A 20251-nucleotide genomic window follows, 5' to 3' on the forward strand; every position below is an offset into this window, starting at 1 on the left:
CGGGCCCTCTGGGAACTAAATGGCTGTGATTGTTTAGTTCTAATACTCTGCTCTGTGGCCGCAGCCACCTCAATTTGAATGCAGTTCATGGCAACAGAGCTGAGTTATAATGACTTATTATTAACAAGTATTAACATACTTGAGCCTTTTCTTCTTTAGAAACTGTTTTAAACTGAAGGGGTCACAACTATTTTCTTGCATAAGGCCCCTTCTTTTACAGCACAACAGGTCACTTTGCTGGTGTCTTCCATACTCGTCTACAAAACACAAAAGCACACCTGTTTGCATGCAAGGCTTATGTGGCATCTATGTTTATAGTGGATCTATGTTTGACTTTTGACTCTCTTGGAATAATCTTTAGCTAATCACTTGCTCTTTATTTCCAGTATTCCTCTTCTACATATTGTGTATCAAAGTACACTGAGAGCTGTAAGGTAAAAAGGATATGCAAATGACCTTTTCACAACATGGCACACTATGCAATGTTAAGGTATTTCTGTAAAGATAACGCTCATCAGGCGTGTTAAAACGCTTTAAAATAGCACAGTAAGGTGGAGACCATATGCTGCAGCGTATAGAGCTAAAGGAGGAAGATCATCAGAGTTGTCATTCTAATGTTGAACCATGCTTCTGCTCTTCTCTTTAACCCCATAAATCAGAACAATCTACTTCATTCACAACCCGATAAGAGTAATGTTGTGGAATCGTAATAAGACAACCTCTGACCTCCTGGCTGATGAATATCAGGGATTACATGATAATCCACAAAATGAAGGCAAACTAGAGAGCAACCTGGCTGCAAGAGCATGCCTAGAATGGTATGGGGATGTGAAGCACTGGGACCAGGACTGTGTAGACCAAGAATCCCAAAAAACAGCTGCACAGCAGTTGCATGTCCCACTTACATCAACAGTGTCAGGGAGGTCAGATGAAGACATGGCTTTGTTTAGAATCTTTAGGGCCACCTCCTGAAACCCTAGACTGAGATAAATGTATTTTAGTTACTGTAGATGACTTTTCTATGGACTTTTCTTTCTGAGGCCTATGAAAGTTCTGATAAACAGACCACACTCAGGTGAAAAATCAAGCAGAGAACTGGACTCATGTTGTCAAGGAAATCCCTTAAATGTTTCTGTCTATCCATTCCCCCTATTTCCACTCCCTTGTTGAGGCTGTTTCAATGATAAATTATGTCCTGTTCAAGCTGCATCTCCCCCGCTGATATGTCATGCTCTTCCTGCGCACAGAGCACCTTATTTACATTTCTGAAATATTGTTCTCTCTTTATTGAATTTCCGAGCAGTGGGCTGATGAAAACTACAGGCAACATTTCATTTCATTTTCTATAGAAACCTTAAACCTCTTTTGCAGCTTAATTTCCTGATGGTGCTGGGGGTTAACATGGTTCACTGACAGAAGAAATTAAACTAAACTCCTGGGGAATTGCTTTGCTCTCTCTCAATTTGTCCTGAATCGCCAGGGGACCCATGCAGCGGGGCAACTGATAACTCACCCTTGATTCAGCACAAACAGTCATCTCAAACACTCGTTAATTAACTCCTGCCTCAAATCCCAGCCTTATCAGGTCTCACAAATTTTACGTTCAAAGGCCATCCTTGCATTGAAATTCTGTTGAACTCTCATTAATAAGGCTTGTTGATGTCAGCTTTGCTTCTTTAAGCATTAGGGTTTGTTTGTGCTGTTCCTCTCTGTCTCTGTCTCTGTCTCTGTCTGGAATGAAGAAAGAGGGGAAGTTGTGGAGTGTGAATGGAGGAAACCCTTAAGAAAGAAAAGAAGGAATCAGATTATATAGGCCAGGTGTCTTTTTACAGTGCTCTCTCAGCCCTCCGACTCGCTGTACACGCTGCTTGACAGATCCTGGACAGATATCACCATATACAGAGTGTATCCTACTGTAAACAAAGCCACAGAGTCTGCTTGTTAAGTCTGTTTTAAAATTCACACAAAGAGCAAAACAACAGTTGGCTTTTGTGCTGTCTGATGGTGCAGATGGCTTTGGTTTTATTTGTCCATGTTGTCAGAGTATCTGCTTTTTCTGCCACCACATAATGCAGTGGAGGTGAATGGAATTTTGTTTCTGTTCACTGAATGAAACATGACCTGGAAAAAATGTAAGAATTCAATGCCCAAATGTATTTCTTCACCTACATTGTATTGGGGTGGCAGGAGAAATGTCAGAGAGAGTGCAATTAAAATTCATTTTGCACAGAAATGTCACTTTTCATCACAACACTCCAGGACAATGTCCATAGTACTGCTGATGCTACACCAACCTCCTCTTTGATTTCACAGGAGGCTGTGTTGGGTCCTGCTGCTTCATGTACTGGTCAGACACAATCCATGAGGTACAATATTTAGTAACACATCCATTTGGCTCACAGTTCACCCAATGCCAAAACACTGCACAGAGATTTATAACACCCTGTGACTGGATTTACACACTGAAACCTTGTTATGGTGGCAATTACTTTCACTTGTGATGTAACAATCAAATCTGTGGATTTAGGCTGTCTCGGTTGTTTCTGATCAGGGCTCTGTGGGACCATACCATCTGTTGTAGGACTCCTTGTTCATCTTGTCTATGTGACTGTGGCTGTATGTTTGGGCACGTTGTCATGCTGCAGAATGGTTTTGGGACCAATCAGATACCTCCCTAATGGTATTTGCTGATGGATAAGAATCAAAACCTCTGAACAATTCTAGCCTACACATATACCGATTCAGTCCAGAAAGACCACAGACAGAATCTGTGTCAAGGGACAGCCTCGTTCAAAGTATTAGATGGCCATTAGAGCTTTAATGTTAAAAGCCACTACGCTGGACCACATTGTTATCTTTGGGGAAGAAATGCATGATGGGGTAAAGGTGATCTTCTGGGACAGCAGTCATTTGAAACTCCCCACAGCTGTCAGAGATAAATGGAGCTGAGTCATGCTTGGTGAAACACCAGAACAAGGACAGAATGTTTCAAAGAATAATGTCTCTCTCAGTTAAAGTCTGAATACTGTCAAAGCACTGTTTACACCCCACCCCCCAGCATTTTGAATGCATACCGCATATAATTGGATGTTTTTTTATGTGTACTCGTTTTAACATTGACACTCTTTAGTAAAGTAATTTTATTTTGTGAAACATTGGGATATCATTAGAAGATCCTTCCAGTCTGGTGTCTGTGTAACATAGATGATTAGCTTAACTTAGCATAAAACCAATGTATTTCAAACTCTGTTATGCACCTCTGCAGCTCAATAATTAATCAAAGACTGACCAGACCAAAGGAAGCTTTCATATTCAACGGTGGTAGATTTTCATAGTCTGTTCGTGTTTTTTTACACTCTAACCTGTGAACAGAGGTAAGTGGCTTCTAGTAGAGAAACAGAGCTTGATATTATAAACTTAGAAAGTTTCTGATTTGTCCTGGAAATGCAGGCAAACCAGGAGCAGAGTAAGTAAGTAATCTCTGAGTAATTCTTTTTATTGTTGGTGCCTTAATTTTTAAAATCTTTTTCTAAAAATCCATTTTGTTTGGAAGCTACATTCACACTACATGCTGAAGTGACCCAATTCCAATTTTTTTCCCCACTCCAACATTATGCGTTCACATTACAGACCTTAATACTCTTCTGATCTTTTTGTCAGATGCAGTCTTTTTTTGTTCGTGGTTCACATTCATGTTTGTAAATTACACATATCCACCTCCAATTTGAACACCACTGTGCTCCTACACTAAAATACATGGGCAAATTCAACTGAATGTGAGCCGCATGTGCATAAAACAATAAATAATAATAATAACAACAATGTTATGAGATCTGACTCTGAATGATGATGATAGGCAATATATGCTTACGAAGAGGAGTCTCACTCCTCTATAAGATATGAATCATATCTAGGACCACATGTGCAAGTGGCCCAGGTCTGATCTGAAAAAATCAGATTTGGTTTGTTCACACATTATTGAAAATCTCAGATTTGAGTCATTTGGAGGTAAAAAAAAAAAACAAAACAAAAAAAACATTGGATTTGAGTCACTTCAACATGTCATCTGAACGTAACAACTTGAGAGCTGATCTTTTCAGGGATGTGTGAACAAACCAAAGTGGATTTTTAAAAATCAGATCTGGGCCACTTACTTATTATGTGGTTCTAGATCTGATTCACATATAATCAGGTTCAATCTGATCAGAATTCATGTGGGGTTTATTTTTTCAGTGTTTCACTCCTATGCATGTGTACATATCTCCTGTCATCATCACCTCCCAGACTGATAAAAATAAATATGAAGAAGAGCAACAGCAGTCAGTGGGTGATTCACATTTACTGAACATTTAAGGAGGAGCCAAACTGGAAGGAACATTTTGTAACCAAGCAGTTTTTGTGGAAACTGTGCCATTTGACTGTCACACAAACTACATTATTTTTGTTACTCTTGTAAGCATGGGGCTTGGGTTTTAGGTTAATCTGCACATGCATGGCAGTTTAGGAGCTCAGATCCGTATATCTATGAGCTCAATGGTGTTGAAATCAGAGCTGGATAACTTACAAACATTAATGTGAATCATCAACACAAAGATTGGAAGTGAGCATTAATGTCTGTGAATGTAATATGAACATATAGCTTACATACCGGTAAGTTCATTTATTCTTAAGTGTTAATTCTTAGAAGTTTGACTTTTGGTGAAATTACTGTAGCATCAAATGTTTATTTCAATGTAGCCTACAACAAAGTAGCTTGACTATGATACTGCAGTGGAACCATCAGATGAAATGAACTTTATACAGACATTTATTGTCCCCAGAAGATGACACCCACTGACTTTGGTGCATTTGTTTTTCCAGTGCTTTGGTTTATTAGCAAATACCGTATCTGCAAAACTAATGACATTCTCATTTGCTTCAGCCATACCTTGCATTTAGTACAGCCCCAGAGAGCTAAAGACATTTTGGTGTTGTCTGACAACACCTGCTTTAATAAAAGACATTCAATGTAAACAAATTTCTGCCAGTAACTACTGTTGTCACTGAACAAATCAGTTGCTTTTGGCAGCAGAGCGCAGTGGTGAGTGATAGCACTGTCTTCATAATCCGGTAACTCTATCATATATAATAGGCTGCTGAGTGATTAGCCTTATGTGCAGTGCTTGTATAGGCATCAGTCCAGCTCTGATTCAGAGCTGGACAACAAGCCAGTATGAACAGTATATGTTCACTTACTAACGTATGTACTTAAGTGCATTTGAATGGTCATGTGACCACTTGGCTTAGATAAAAGTGAACAAAGAGCACAGTCACTGACAATAAATCTTTGAACTGAACTGAATCTAGAGATTTGTGATTTCCATCTCCTGTTTTACTACACAGATTCCTCCACCATCACATAATGCAAAGACTCTAACATGACTTTAATCAGGAATGAATTGTGTACTAAATGAGTTGGCATATTGACTTTGTCCTCACAAACCCAGAGGTAATTGAGCCTGAAGCAGATAATCATGGTTTTAATACTGATTAATTTGTTGATAGATTGAAATGGTTGAGAAGTAGCAATAAAAAAAGAACAAGAGGAGAAGGGCTGCTGACTTGAGAGCACATGGAAAAGGCCAAGCAGGAGGATGAGATGGAGGAGAGTTCTAGTAAATTTGAATCATTTTCCCGAGTTTCACTAGTCAGGACAGCTCTTATGGATGATGCTGATGGAAGGGGGATGTGCTTATGCATGGACATTTGTGCTGACACTGCTTAGAGACTGTTAGAGTGTTTCTGGGGAAGGCTTCCGGAGAATCCACGTGGCTCTGGGCATTGCAGATCCCCCATGGGAAGCAGGAAAACTAGTAGGAAGGAAGAGGAGAATTACAGGAGGGCAGAAAGGAAAGGAAGAGGACAGAGAAAGATAAAACAGATATTGGCTAGCTACTTCTGCTTCAGGATTACAGGATGTTTATGCAGTTATAATAGCTGGCACTCATCCCGCTTGTACACACACAGAGAGAGAATGAGAGAAAGCGAGAGAGAGAGTGGAAATGTGAATGCATTACACGCTGCCCTCTCCTCAGCAGGATCAGAATCGGACTCCTTCGTGTCTCATGTTGGTGTAACATGGCATTACTACTAAACTAGTTTATATGGTCTTCCACTAATAGAAATACATTAATTGAGCAAAGAGAAGGTCATTCATAACCATGTCTGAGACCCATTTACACTAGCGCTGACATAATTTATTGCCACTGTTAGAAATAAGAATAATGAGCCACAATAAATTCTGTTCATGATTCATTACAGACTTATGTCTTAAGTAACTAACAAGACTGCTCAGGAAAAGCATGAAAACTTACTTATCTACCTTTTCTTTTTTTTTTTTTATTTAGAATTTAAAACACACATAAACAACAACTACACAAAAGTACCCACCACAATGCACCCACAATATATACAATAAAAAACAAAAAAGGCTGCCAGAGTAGTAAATAATTGTCCATATGTGACCAGATATACAGTATTTCTAGTGACTTGTCTAACTTTTATTTATATTGCATTTTACAGGAAAATAAAAACATAAAGCCAAGCCAGTGAAGTGAAAACATCAAGCTAAGAGGTTAGTTTTCTGAAACAAAAACTTAATATTCAGCTTTTCATTAAGACAAAAAATGAAAAAAAAAAAACCTGAATTATCTATTTTTGCACATACCATAAAAGGTCATTTAAAGATTAAAAAACATGAGATAAAATCTCATTAAAACAAAAAGATTATTCAGAAGTGGCATTTCTCATGAGTTTCTGAAAATACAGATAACGTTATCCTTTCATAATATGAGTTGTGAATTTCTGACTATCCTCTCACAGATTTTCATGATGCATATTAAACAGCACAACGGTGATGATCTCTGCTGCTCACCCACTTACTCCCTCTTGTGTTCTGCTGCTATTCCTGTAGAACAGCTCTGAGTCAAAAAGTCCTGCAGGAATCAAACAGGAAAACATTGCTTCTACATGGACACAACAGTTGTGATAAAACAACTAACAGCAACAGGGAGACATGGCAAAGCCCTGAAGTAATGCACACTACAATACTGGCATTTATATTCCAGCAGCACTTGACGAGCTTCAGGTCCATTATCCTGCTGCAGAGGATGTTCATCCACTCTGCGCCCACATGCAGCTCTTCGGCCTCCTCCAGAGATCATGAACCAGTTCAGAAAATAACATTCCATCACAGACAAAACTCTCAGTAGCTCAAACTCCATTAAACACAAATGAAATATCTAACAAAATCAATACTCATTACAAAATATACATAATATGAGCAAGTGTTTAAGTCTTGTGTCTGTCCAATTTTGGAATACCCTGCAGGGACCTAGGGCTGTTTATTATCCAAAAGTGATAAAGTGCAAAAGAGTGCAGTACATTATTTTCTTGGATGTCAGAATCAGAATCTGCTTTATTGGCCAGGTGTGTCGGACACACAAGAAATTTTACTCTGGTACATCGGCTCTCAATCGGCACGTACATATCCCCATGCAAGGGGCAAGTAAACAGTAAACCAACATAAGGCTGTGTAATATAACAAAGTAAGCAGTATTAACAAGCAACAAACAGTGCAAACAATGCAAAATAAACAGTATAAGCAGGCAGTAAACAATGGAGACAAGGAATGCTGATTGTGAACAAAATAAAATGGCCCCAGAATTATCAGTAGCTTATGTGGTGACATGGGATGGGAGCCATGTGAAGTTAGTTAAAAGTGGAATAGGATAATTAACATTACCTGACAATAAGCTTACTAAATAATTGCTAAAATACAATAAATGTATTTATTTATTTACTAGCAAAAACATAAAACAATAGCAGTATCATTTAATTAATGTAATATACACCTATCCATGGAGTTAAAATAAATAAATGTAATTTTCTTTATAGTCAAACATTTTATATATGCCTATCGACATTCAGAATGAACGATTTATTTATTTATTATGTACATGAATACATCACACAACAAGAACTGAAACATGACCTTTCAATGAAAACTTAAATTGTACAGTCATGAACTGGAAGGAATAAACCATTATATTTTTAGGATTATGGTTTGATGAGAAATTAATCTGGAATGTACATATTTTAAAAAAATCATGTATAAATGTAAGAAAGTTTTAAATATTACGAGGTGCTTAGTGGGAAGTGACTGGGGAGCGGAAAGAAATGCATTAAAGACCATTTACACTGGATTGACTAGATCAGTACTGGATTATGGGAGTGTGGTATATATAGTGAATACATCTCTTAAAAAACTAGATCTTATTCAATATCAGGGTTTAAGACTATGGTCAGGGGCACTTAGAACAACTCCAACATCAGCTCGCCAGGTTGAAATGGGTGAAATACTGCTAGAGAAGTGGAGACTTCAACTACGGCTTAATAATTGTATTAATTTACAGGGGCAAAAACAGGAACATCCAACTCTAGTCATAGTAAAACCCTGTTGGGAAAAAGAGAAATAAGATATAAAACATTTTGGATGAACAGCCATACAGAAAGCAGCAGAAATAGGAGTAGGTGAAAGAATTATTAGCCCAATTGTACCATTATCAGCAATACAACCATGCATAGTACTCGAGCTGTATTCAGATATATACAGAAGCATCAAAAAATTCGGATTGTAAAGTAATAATCGTATTTCACTATATCAGAAATCCAAATCAGAGTGTGAATAAGAATTAGCAATGGGTTGGCAGTTTATGGGGAGATGCTGGCAATTTTGTCAGCATTGCAGTGGGTTGAAGAGGTGAGACCTCTGAGAGCAGTGATCTGTTCTGATTCAAGTGCAGTATTAACCAGCTTAAATATAACCATTCAGAGAGCCAACCTGATGTTTTTTGTAGAGGTTGCTTGCACTTTAAATAGAATTCAAATGATGGTCTAATTGTAACATTTGTGTGGATTCCAGATTGAAAAAAACAATAGATAGGTGTAGGAAACAATAGGAAAAGAGAGAACAGGAAGGTGGATATATAAGATCCAAAAGAAAGTAAGTGCTGGGAGAAGCACAGGCAGATGAGAAAAGAGACAATAATATCCAGGTTACAGTTCTGGCATACAGTACTAAATAATGCATTATTTAAAATGGGTAAACATGTTACTGGAAGATGTGATTTCTGCGGGCAGGAAGAAACAATCAAGCATGTTATGCTATACTGCACAAAATGCGAGATTAAGAGGAGATATAAAGTTGGCGTTTGATTTGTGTGATATGTTACAAAGAAGGTCTGGAGACATATGTTTTTTGCTTTTGTTTCAGTATTTAAGAAAGTGACATAGATAGATAGAATCTGAGTTATTCTTTTAAGTATTAATAAAAATGCTTGATTGTCTTAACTGTTTAATTATTAGATTTAGGAAAGAGAATTGAGATTCCTATTCACACTCCTATCCAATTGGTGGCGGCAATGCATCATTTCGTTGTTTGCCAACCGCCATTAACTAAAAGGAGGATGAAGAAGAAGACATCTCGCGGGACTTGGCTATGATATAAATTTCTGCTCGGCCTATAATCAGTCCCTTTTGGTTCCGCTTAACGGTGAAGGTGCAACAGTAATCGGTCGTCCCGAAGCTGGGTTCATCCGACACCCTCACCACTCAAATTGAAGTCAGCTCAACCTTCACAGCAGCAACATGCCTCCTAAATTCGATCCCAACGAGATTAAAGTTGGTATGTTTTTCAGTCAAGTGGGTAATAAAACTGGAGCTTGTTCACAGCCAAGATGGAGTCGTGAAGTGCTGGCTGCTCCCGTTTCTGTCTTTCTCACAATGGGATAGAAAAAACGGTAAAGATCGGGCACGATACGTGATGAGTAAGGCAAAGGAAGTTTATTTTGTCTGCAGGCTTGAATATGCTTACCGGATGATATTAGTAGATTTGTGACCGGTTAAGTAAAACTAGCCAGTTTCAGGCAATTCCCCTGGATCCCACGTGGGGGAAGCCTGCTAGCTGCTAATAGTAATGCTAACATTAGCTTTACAAACGTTGGTAAAATACGGGGTTTGGCCTTTTGACTCGCCACTAAAGGTGTACTGTTAAACAGTCTGGTTATTGCTGGACTTAATTGTTACAGTTGTACTGATGGGATACTTAGTTTTCAGCTTGTTAGGTATTAAGTCAATTCTAAATTCATGTAGCACTCGCATTACCCTTGTCAAGTTTGCCTCTATTGAAATTTAATTGCCTTTTGTACAAGACATGTTTTGTCCATAGGGTCAATTACTGCAGTGTAGGGTTGCAGCAAATGAAATGCCCTTTATCAATCTGAATATTGATATACACTGATCAGCCATAACATGACATATCACTGACAGATGAAGTGAATAACACCTCGTTACAATGGCACCAGTCAGTGTGTGGGGTATATTGGACAGCAAGTTAATATTCAGTCAAAGTTGATGGAAACAGGAAAAGCAGGTCAGTGTAAGGATCTGAGTGACTGACATGGGCCAATCTGTAATGGGTAGATGACTGGGTCAGAGCATCTCTCACACTACAGGTCTTGTTGGGTGTTCCTGGTCTTCAGTGGTTAGTACCTACAAACAGTGTCTAAGGAAGGACAAATGGTGAAACAGCAAAAGGGTCAGGACGCCCAAGGCTCACTGATGATGAGGTTGACCTACTGTAGGTTAATCTTTTAAATTTCACCTTTTTCCTAAAGGTTCCATTTTGTTTTGAATTTTTGTTAAATTGGTTGAAAATGTACGTTGGTCCTTATGAAGAGTAACATTCAGCGGCTTTAGTGGTGATGTCTAGTGTGGGAGGCTATTGAACTGGTCAGAATTTTCTCTTGTCCTCAATTTTCACTCCTTTAACATGTATTACTACATGACAGATGAATTTGTGGTCTTCCTGAAAGTATTAACCAGAACAAAAGCGATTCACAGAAGATGCAGAGAGCTGCAGAGTGGCAAGTGCCAACCAACCGTTCCATTGATTATTAGGCAGGTGGTCATACTGTTATGGCTGATCGGCATAAATTGTGAGGCAACTAAAAGCGCTTAAATTTTATTTTGATGTATATATTTGCCATATTATAGGGATAACCACAAACCTTAAAGTTTCTAAAACATGTTTTATCACCTAGTACTGTCAGGTTTAATTTGGTAGGCTAGTGGTTAAGGCGCAGCACTCTCCCCGCTCTGGCCCGGGTTTGAATCAGGGTTGTGTCACGAAGGGCATCCGGCATAAAATGTGCCAAATGTCAACATGGGGGGAGTCAGTGTGACGATTCGCTGTCGCGACCCCTCAAAACGGGAAAAGCCGAAAGCAACTTTCTTTTACTGTCAGGTTTAATTCGAACAGGAGAGGAATATGCTAGAAAATGATATTTAGAACAGCCTTTTTGTGAAATTCCTTGTTTGTGGTTGTTTCACTGTCAAAATTTTGGACATACTGTGCCAGACTCCACTGGAATTTCAAATGTATTGTTCACTGTATAGGTTGAGTTATGATTTAATGATCCGCCATTTATAGTCTTGGCAGTGGTTCTGGGTCTTTTTCTTTTTTTCTTAGAAGTTGTATTGCATTTGCATAAAGTGTTAATATTTCCGTTTTGTCAGTGGGTGTTTGTCAATGTGCAAGAGTAAGGAAATGTCATCAGATGAAGCCTTTAAGTGAATTACTCTGTCTTGCAGTCTATATGAGATGCACAGGAGGAGAAGTTGGTGCCACCTCAGCCCTGGCCCCCAAAATTGGACCTCTTGGTCTGGTGAGTATTAAAATGTATTCATCTGTTTCAGCACAGATTGTATCAGCCTCCCGCCACTATGCCTGTCTGTCAGTGACTTAGTATAATCCAGTGGAGGCTCAGATTGACCCAACTTTAGGAAACAGGGCTGCCCAAACTAATGGACAGCTCTGTGCCGAAAAGTCTGGAACACATCGTGGCTGGATGCTGCTCTAAAACTTAATAATGAATGATTGTATTTAGAGTATGAGCTACTGAAAACTGTAAACTAACATCTTAGTTTTGTGAATCTCAGCACTGGTCTGAGTGAAGTCATTTAGGCTTTGGTTTTGTTTGTATTTGCTGCTTTAAGTGTTTTTGTGTTTTTGCACCAGTCTCCCAAGAAAGTTGGTGATGACATCGCCAAGGCCACCGGTGATTGGAAGGGCCTGCGGATCACTGTGAAGCTGACCATCCAGAACAGACAGGCAGCAGTACGTACTGATATCTGCAGTATGAGCCCCTCAGTCACACTTCACGGACATGAACTCCTTCCTGCCTGCTGTGCATACAGACACAAAGTGTTGCGGAGGCAGTGGGATGACTGGCTGTACGTTTGCTTGTTTTAATCACTTTTTTTTTTTTCCTTTCTAGATTGAAGTGGTTCCCTCTGCATCTGCTCTCATCATCAAGGCTCTGAAGGAGCCTCCTCGTGACAGGAAGAAGGTCAAGAACAGTAAGTAACTGCTGTTAAGTAGGAAGTCAGTACTTCAAACCTTATTTTCAACCCAGGAATGATATGAACTGGCTACATTTCACTCCTATCTTCCAGTTAAGCACAGCGGAAGTGTGACTTTTGATGAGATTGTGAGCATTGCTCGCGTCATGAGGCCTCGGTCCATCGCCAGGGAGCTTTCTGGTAAGACATAAGAATTTTGCCCAGAGCATTTGAACAGCCCCAGACAATTTTTTATTTCTAACATTAGCTGTATTTATTAGCTTTTTCATGTCTGCCATGATAAGCAAGATGTTGCCTTGGGGTATTTATCTTTTATTTGGTGGCCATTCTTTGACCATCTATAGTATTGTTACTGTTCAGCCTTCCGCCACTATACCTGTCTGTCAGTGACTGAGTATAATCCAGTGGAGGCACAGACTGACCCAGCTTTAGGAAACAGGGCTGCCCAAACTAATGGACTGCTCTGTGCCGTAAAGTCTGGAACACATTATCGACCAAATTAATAAATGTGGATTTAATCCCACATCAGTTTAAGGTTGTTGTCACCTGGACTGTCCCCACATTAAAGTCATGGCAGTAACTTTTTAAGTTACTGTAGACCCTAACAAAAAGTGCTTGGGACATGGTAAATGTAAACGTCTCCCTCAGTCAACATTAAATGTTCTTGTAGTGACATCAAGACGGTGATTGGCGGGTACCAAAAGTTCTTTTTTTTTTTTTCTCATTTCTTTTTCCTCAGGTACAATCAAGGAGATCCTGGGCACCGCGCAGTCTGTTGGATGCACCATTGATGGTCGTCCTCCACATGATGTCATTGATGACATCAACAGTGGCAAAGTTGAATGCCCATCTGAGTAAATGAAAGATGCAAATAAAGTTTTTACTCACATCGAGGTTCTTGTGTTAACCTTTTTAAACTCTGAAATCACTGTCTGGTTCTAAAGGCAACTGTAACTGATCATCAGTATAAGGAATAGTTTCAAGTATTTAAGTAGTTTTGGATTTTGTCCAACTTGACATTATTACAGTTTGAGACAATTGCTAATTTTCACTTGGCTGTGGCACTAAATACAGTTCTTTTGCAGATTAACATTTTGTATGAAAATTATGGGATTAGTGGTTTTATCAGTAATAACCTAATAGTATATAGTCATTGGCTCCATTCTGCTCAGTTGTAACAGCGCTGCTTACACAAAGCATCAGTAATACACATCCAAAAACACTGAAAAGGTCATAAATGCTTTTGCTTTTGACACCTTCAGTATATAAAGTATTTAAAATTTTGTCTGCAGGGTTTTTACTTGTAACATTACATTGTACCATTGTTTAATATAAATGATGGCTTTCACCACTCCTGGTAGTCATTCCCTGATACAGTAATGTTCCATTTGGTAGAGTAAAACCAGTCAATACAAACTCAATGCAGCAAAAAGTGGAGGGAAATGCCTTAAAGGTTCTGGTTTATGGTTTTTAAGTCATATTCACCAATATTAAATTGGTCTTGGCCTGAACTTGTTGAATGTGCAGAAACCCTGATCTTTGCAGGAAACATTTAAAGATGCAATGAGTACTAAATGCACCATGATGGATAATTCAGTCCATCTATTAAAAACTGAATTCCTTTACAGCCCCTTGGCTGCTTAGTAGTCCATCTCAATGTGAACAAATTGTTCCATGCATGTTCAATATAACTAAATTGCTGCCAGTAAGCTGCACTTTCAAGTTGGGGTTTAAAAGCTTGTCACTGTAGAGTTCCTGATTAATCTTCAGCCCCATTGAAGGACTAACAGTCCAGATTGTCAAACCGTCAAGATAACATGGAGGACTCAGGTGGGCATGCAGACATTGAGCACAGCCGTCTTCATCTGCAACCACTAATAAGTCAGTGCAGTTTTGCTTTTCATACAAAATATTTATTGAAAGAAATCACATACCACTCTATGAAAGTATAAATGGTTCATAAACATAAAATGGGCTAAGAACGCTGATGCAGCTATCTGTACTGGGTATAATGTAATGGAGTCCAACAGTAGTTCACTGCCTCAAGTGTGTTGTGTACTTTTCTTGGTGTGAATCTGATATGACAAATAGTTTTCCTCATGGATTTCTCACTTACCTGTTACAAGCTTGTTCAATGCATTTGTTTAAGCTGTATGCATCACAGGAAAAGGCACCTTGTTATAACTGAAAACCCAACCACAGTGCTGGATTCAAAACTACAGTGTGGTTTTTGTACCAAAAGCTGACGCTGAATGTTGTCCGATTCTGGTTTCCTGATTTTTTTAATGAGATCTTTCCTGATTTAATCCAACATTTTGCCAACTTCAGACTGTGTTTCCTTTTGGCAAAGTTCTTGTTAATCTTTATCATTTGTGAACTTTTCTAACTTGGTTCATTTAACAAAGCGCTTTGCAGAAAAACACTTTGTTGTGTTTTATATTTCTCAGTTTTAAGCTAGCGCAGGTAATGTACAGCAATGCCTGTTCATAACTGGACACTGCCTATGCTCTCACTCCCTCCAGTGGCAAATTGACTGAAAAGCTTATTTACCCAAGTACTGGTTCAATATAATCATTTCACCACCAACTGCTGTATATTGTTCACTCTTAAGAAATCTTGTAACAGAAAAAAGTTTGTATCAAAATGTGATACAGGTATATGAAAATGTATTTAACAAAAAAGACAAAGATAGGGATGTATATGACATAGGTTGTGGTTTCATTGTGCTTTGTGTTGGATGTTCGTTGTCAGGTGTTTGGTTGGAAGACAACATGTAACCTCCTCTGAGGTCATCACAACTTTGTAGAAGTGCTTTGATTCATGGCGGTGCTATGATGACCAAGCATCACTTAAACACATCATGTCCAGACAGTGGTAACCTCAGAGGAGCTGAAAGAGTGCATTTCATCATTCATGTCAGAGCTTTATGGTGAAATGTCCTTAGTTCTCCACCTCCTCCTCGGCTTCATTCTCAGCTTCAGGCTCCTCCTCCATGCGCTCAACCTCCTCTTCCTCCTCTTCCTCCTCCTCCTCCTCATCCTCCCTGCTCTTATCATTTTCAGAGTCGGCCTTCCTCTCTTTATCCTTGCGCTTCTGCTCCAACACCTCCTTCTTTCCTTTCTGGCCCTTCTTATACACTGTGGAACACAAACGCCCATCATTAACTGTATACAACATTAGAATTTATGACTTCTAAGAGTTCATTATATTTTACATCATTATCTCTTATTAACCGTTTGCTCCCCCAAACAATGATTCCCCTGTCAAAGTTTAGCAATCAACTTGGCACTGTAGGTCTGCATAGCCTTGGATTTCTTTACATGCTGCAGATATGTACATGGGGCTCTAATAATTCAAAAATGACCATTTGAAGAGTTTGGATTTGGAGAGTGGTGCCTTTTTTTAAGCCTTTCTAAACATCAAAAATGCAGATTATGTCTTAAAATGTGTTTCTGATGTAGCATTACTTCCAAAGTAAACAATATATAGTCTAACAGTTTTTCCTTAAAAAAAAAAAAAGGTTCAGTGAAACTCTGTACTAGGACTCAGCATTTACCCCTCATTCTGTATTCGAGGCTCTATGAATATTCAAATATGCCCAGAGCAAACATTTTCTCAGTTGGTCCAACACGTAATCTATCAGGGAGAATGGATTATTAGTAGCAGGCTGTTTGCATGCAGTTCAACTACTAATACTGGAGCGTTAGCAGGCCAAACATAGCATTTTAATTTGCCGTTGATACTCCCACTTGTCTCCCACTGTCCCATAACATTTGATATATCAGAATCTTTTTAATTTTTCAGATGATCTGAAATATAATCTAGTCAAGTTATCAGAGAACCAAGATGTTGTCTTGCTGTATTAGCCGCAGCCAAACCTAACTGTTAACATCACATTCTGACAGTGGCATCTCTCTACATTTCTCATGCCATCTCATAATGTTAAACATTGTCAGTACCTCTTTATTATCTCAGCTGATCCAAAAGGTAGCATTCTACAGAAATCAGACCGAAGGAGTAATGTGAATGTTTGTTCTGGATTAAGTTTTCTTCAAACCTGTGAGTATTCACTGATGTACTGACCTTCCAAAGCTTCTCTGAGAGGCTCTAGAAATCGTTCAAACTCCATCTCTTCCATCGCAGCCAGAACATCTCCAGCGTTCAGAGTTTTTCTCTTGGCTTTCATGGCAAAATTATTTGCACTGTAACAAGGTCAACAGAAGTAATAATTCAAGCACTGAAGTTATAAGACTTTGACTCAGCTGCTTCTTGTTTTCTAAGTTGTGATAAGTTATGACAGCAATTCAATCTAACTGAATTTTGTGAATCAGTACTTGGCTGTGTGTTTTTTTTTCTTACCAGGAGGTTGCATACAAAACAAACACACTGGCAGCTTGGGATATTGCTCTTCTTGCTTCTTTCGACACATTCACCCCATCTGGGAGCTGTTGAAAACAAACGGTGCGGAGGAGTTATCTCAAAGCTACAGTACATACAACACTTATCAGAAATCACAGGCTGGATGAGAAATGTATTTATTTTCTCAGGGACTAGAACATCTTCATAAAAAATGCAGAACATTAGACACTCAATTGGCAGGTTATCAGGTACACCACACTAAAACTAATGCAGTCTAATACAGTTTTTTTTCTGGTTTATATGATTTGAAAACTTTTGACAAAGATATGATTTTCTTTTTTAAATTATGCTGCATGATAGAGATGGGAATTTTGTTTTGGTGATATTTTTCATTATTTTTTGTGACCTTGGCCTTTGACCCTTTTCGGCCACAACATAATCACTTCTAGGCCTGGTCCTCGCCAATGTCTGTACCACGTATGCTGATGATCCATCCAGGCATTTGTCCATAATCCTAGTAACCAACAAACACACACAAAACCAAAAACATAACCTCCTTGGCGGAGGTAACAAAAACTGAACATCATCACCTTCATAAAGGATTATTTATTGCAGGAGTGTTGAATTAACTAACCTGATAAACTGACAAGTGTATAAAGTCACAAAATGACAAATGCCCATTAAAAGGAACTACAGCTGAACGTAATTATTAAAATTTCTTACTGTTGTTCAATAACAATCATAAACCCTGAAAGAGCAAGTCTTCACATAGCCTGTGGTGTAAGAAGTATTCATTTATTAAGGAAAAGTTTTATTATGCCACATCTATGGTGCAACAGCATGTGCATCTACTCGTTTCTAATTCACCTCAATTCTGCAAACAAAACATTTTTCCAGTGAGGCCTTATTTTATTACCAAGTACAGTAATAGTGCAATTCTTTCTAAGTACAATGGTTTTCTACCCTTGGCTAATGCCCAAGGTCTAATGAAGGGCTTAAAAAAATATGTTGTAAAATCTCAGTTAAGTATATATGACTGACTGCTGCACATGCTGCTCCCATGCAGCATACATTGTCATATTCTTGTATATTTTTTTCTACTATATTGCTGCATCTGTTGCTGCTTAAAGTGCCTTAGATTTTGTGTTATTTATTTATCTACTTTATATTTCATTTGTATTTTGTGGCATTCGTGTGGATGGCAAAGTAAGAATTTCATTGTACAGGGAAACACGTTTCCTAACTGTGCATTTGACAAATAAACACTTTGAACTTTGAACTTGATATGTCGAGAAAATAAGATAAAATACAGGTGCATGGGTTCACACTTGTTGATTTCGTTATTTGTGCACATGTGACAGAAGGAAAATGGCCCGCTGAGACTGCAAATGTACAGGACCCAGATTTCTGTACCACACCATTGCCAGTCAGGCTTGTAGTTTATAGTTTATTACTCCTGACAGCAGCTAACAGTTATTTTCATTACTGATTCATTTGGCAATTATTTTTACAAGGTAGGGTTTAGTCATCAAAGCATAGTCAAAATGTTGCTGATCTAAAAGTGAAAATGTCAAATGTCTTATTTAAAAATCTGCAGATAGCCTGTGTATGCAGCACTTTATGTTGTATTCAGGTGACGCTGCTTTTAACTGCTTTATATATTGTTGGGCACACTGTAGATGAATCTATAACTATGGGTACTTGTATTAACTTGTCATATCTGTATGCAAAATCTTAATCTGTAAAGTCATTTTAGAATAAATGTAACGTTGGTTTAGTAAATTTTACAAGAACAGCTACTGTATAAGTAGCATTTAATGCACAATAACCTCAAAGGGAGCAGTATTTGGTACTTTCCACCACTGCTGGAAGTAAAGTAAATGCTTTTCCTATAACGTTACTTTACTTGAAGTTAAGAACTAAATTATTTTTCATTTCATGTTTGCTAGTAACTAAAAAAAAAAGCCGAGAATTTCTGTATTTATTCAACCCTGAGCTATTTCTGAGATGTTAAGGGGAAATCTGAGCACACCAGATAAATAAAACCAGATTTTTAGCATGTATAACTTTTGTTTGCACTCACCGCCTCCTTGATGATGCGAGTGATCACTGCATTGGGAAGGTTGAGGTCTTCTGGCCTCTCTGCCATTTCACTCACTGTTTACCGAGTATTCAAATCCTGTTCACCGTGAAGTCACCTTTAACTCTACCGGCCGTGGCTAACAACAAATGGCCGTAACCGAAGCTGGTTAGTTCTAAGCTAACTGAGTAGCGCCCGCTGATGATGTTGTGTTAGCCTGGAGTTACCTACAGTAGCTAATTAGGTCGCTCGGTTTGCTGCAAGTTATATTCGTCGATCGGTTAAATCACAAACTGTTTCAAGTCACTGGCGTGTCCATCAGAACCGATTTGTTTTAAGACGTTTCCCGCGAATCTTCCCACCACGAGCCCTCCTTCGTCGTATTTCACCTTCGACCTCTGACGTCCCAGTGACGTAGCTACGTCGAATAATTCTGTCGTAATTAACGTAACATTTTCAAGCTTGCTTCAAACCCCTGGGTTCCTACTGAAGTCTTATAGTAATTGTCTACATTTGTTATAAATAGTCAAATATCTCTATCCAAAGACTGATATAGCTCCTTCCTCTGTGCCATAAAGCTCCACTTTTGTTAAAAAATATTAAAAACAGCAGCCTACACTGTTGTGCTGGATGGCATATTATTTCATTGCCTAGAAAACACACACACATGCTTGTTTATTTTAAACCAGTTCCATATACACCATGCTCATGCTCACCCTCATTCACCACTGAAAAATAGTCCCCAACAAATGCATTATTTCCTCTTGCTTGATAAAAACTATAGTGGCCAGCTGTTTGAAAAAATTGCCATTGATTTAAATAAATGAAATGTATGTCTTCAGTAAGAACCAGTGGGTTTTATGATAGTAAAATATAGAAAATGTGTTTATATTATCCTTTAAAATGAAGCCACTGTGATGACAAGACAGCTCATCTCAGTGTGTTTGTAGGTTATTTGGTATTCTAAAGTGGCTAGAGATGAATTATCCCATTAAACACACTGAGAAATTAAAATCAAGGGCCAACACTGAAGTGATAATGCTACTACTTGTGTGCACTGTACAGATGAATATTAAAAACCTTGCCTGGGCAGACTTCCAGCACAGTTTACACCTTCACTACAAAGTGGAGAAGGTCAGGATTTGCTGAGGGAAAGATATTAAGGTGGTTTCCATGGTAGCTGTCATCCTCACACGTGCAGTGGTGTGATACAGCTCACACATTGTAAACCACTCTGTATGCTATGCAAGGAAGGCAAAGTTCTACACCCACCAAGTTTAAGCTTCTGTAGCTTTGGGCAGCACTCCAGGATACTGACGTTTCCTCAGCTTGCAGACCGCACCATGCTAT

The 20251-nt window shown here is 38.6% G+C and overlaps 2 protein-coding genes across 2 annotated transcripts; one reads left to right on the plus strand and one right to left on the minus strand.

The window, feature by feature from the left end:
• The first annotated feature begins 9555 nt into the window (after positions 1-9555).
• rpl12 (ribosomal protein L12) lies at positions 9556-13356 on the plus strand. Its single transcript, XM_020585630.1, has 6 exons — positions 9556-9724; positions 11692-11765; positions 12119-12217; positions 12378-12459; positions 12556-12642; positions 13202-13356. The coding sequence occupies exons 1-6, from the start codon at positions 9688-9690 to the stop codon at positions 13318-13320; spliced, it is 498 nt and encodes a 165-aa protein (XP_020441286.1). The 5' UTR covers positions 9556-9687; the 3' UTR covers positions 13321-13356.
• A 1801-nt stretch (positions 13357-15157) lies between these two features.
• Positions 15158-19331, minus strand: pole3 (polymerase (DNA directed), epsilon 3 (p17 subunit)). The gene is made up of 4 exons (XM_020585632.1): positions 18905-19331; positions 16822-16907; positions 16546-16664; positions 15158-15599 (listed from the first exon to the last, which is right to left on the minus strand). Exons 1-4 carry the CDS (start codon positions 18968-18970, stop codon positions 15403-15405), a joined length of 468 nt encoding a protein of 155 aa, XP_020441288.1. The 5' UTR covers positions 18971-19331; the 3' UTR covers positions 15158-15402.
• Positions 19332-20251: the final 920 nt, after the last annotated feature.

Source organism: Monopterus albus, unplaced genomic scaffold, assembly GCF_001952655.1.
Source record: "Monopterus albus unplaced genomic scaffold, M_albus_1.0 scaffold372.1, whole genome shotgun sequence".
In the NCBI taxonomy this organism is placed as follows: domain Eukaryota; kingdom Metazoa; phylum Chordata; class Actinopteri; order Synbranchiformes; family Synbranchidae; genus Monopterus; species Monopterus albus.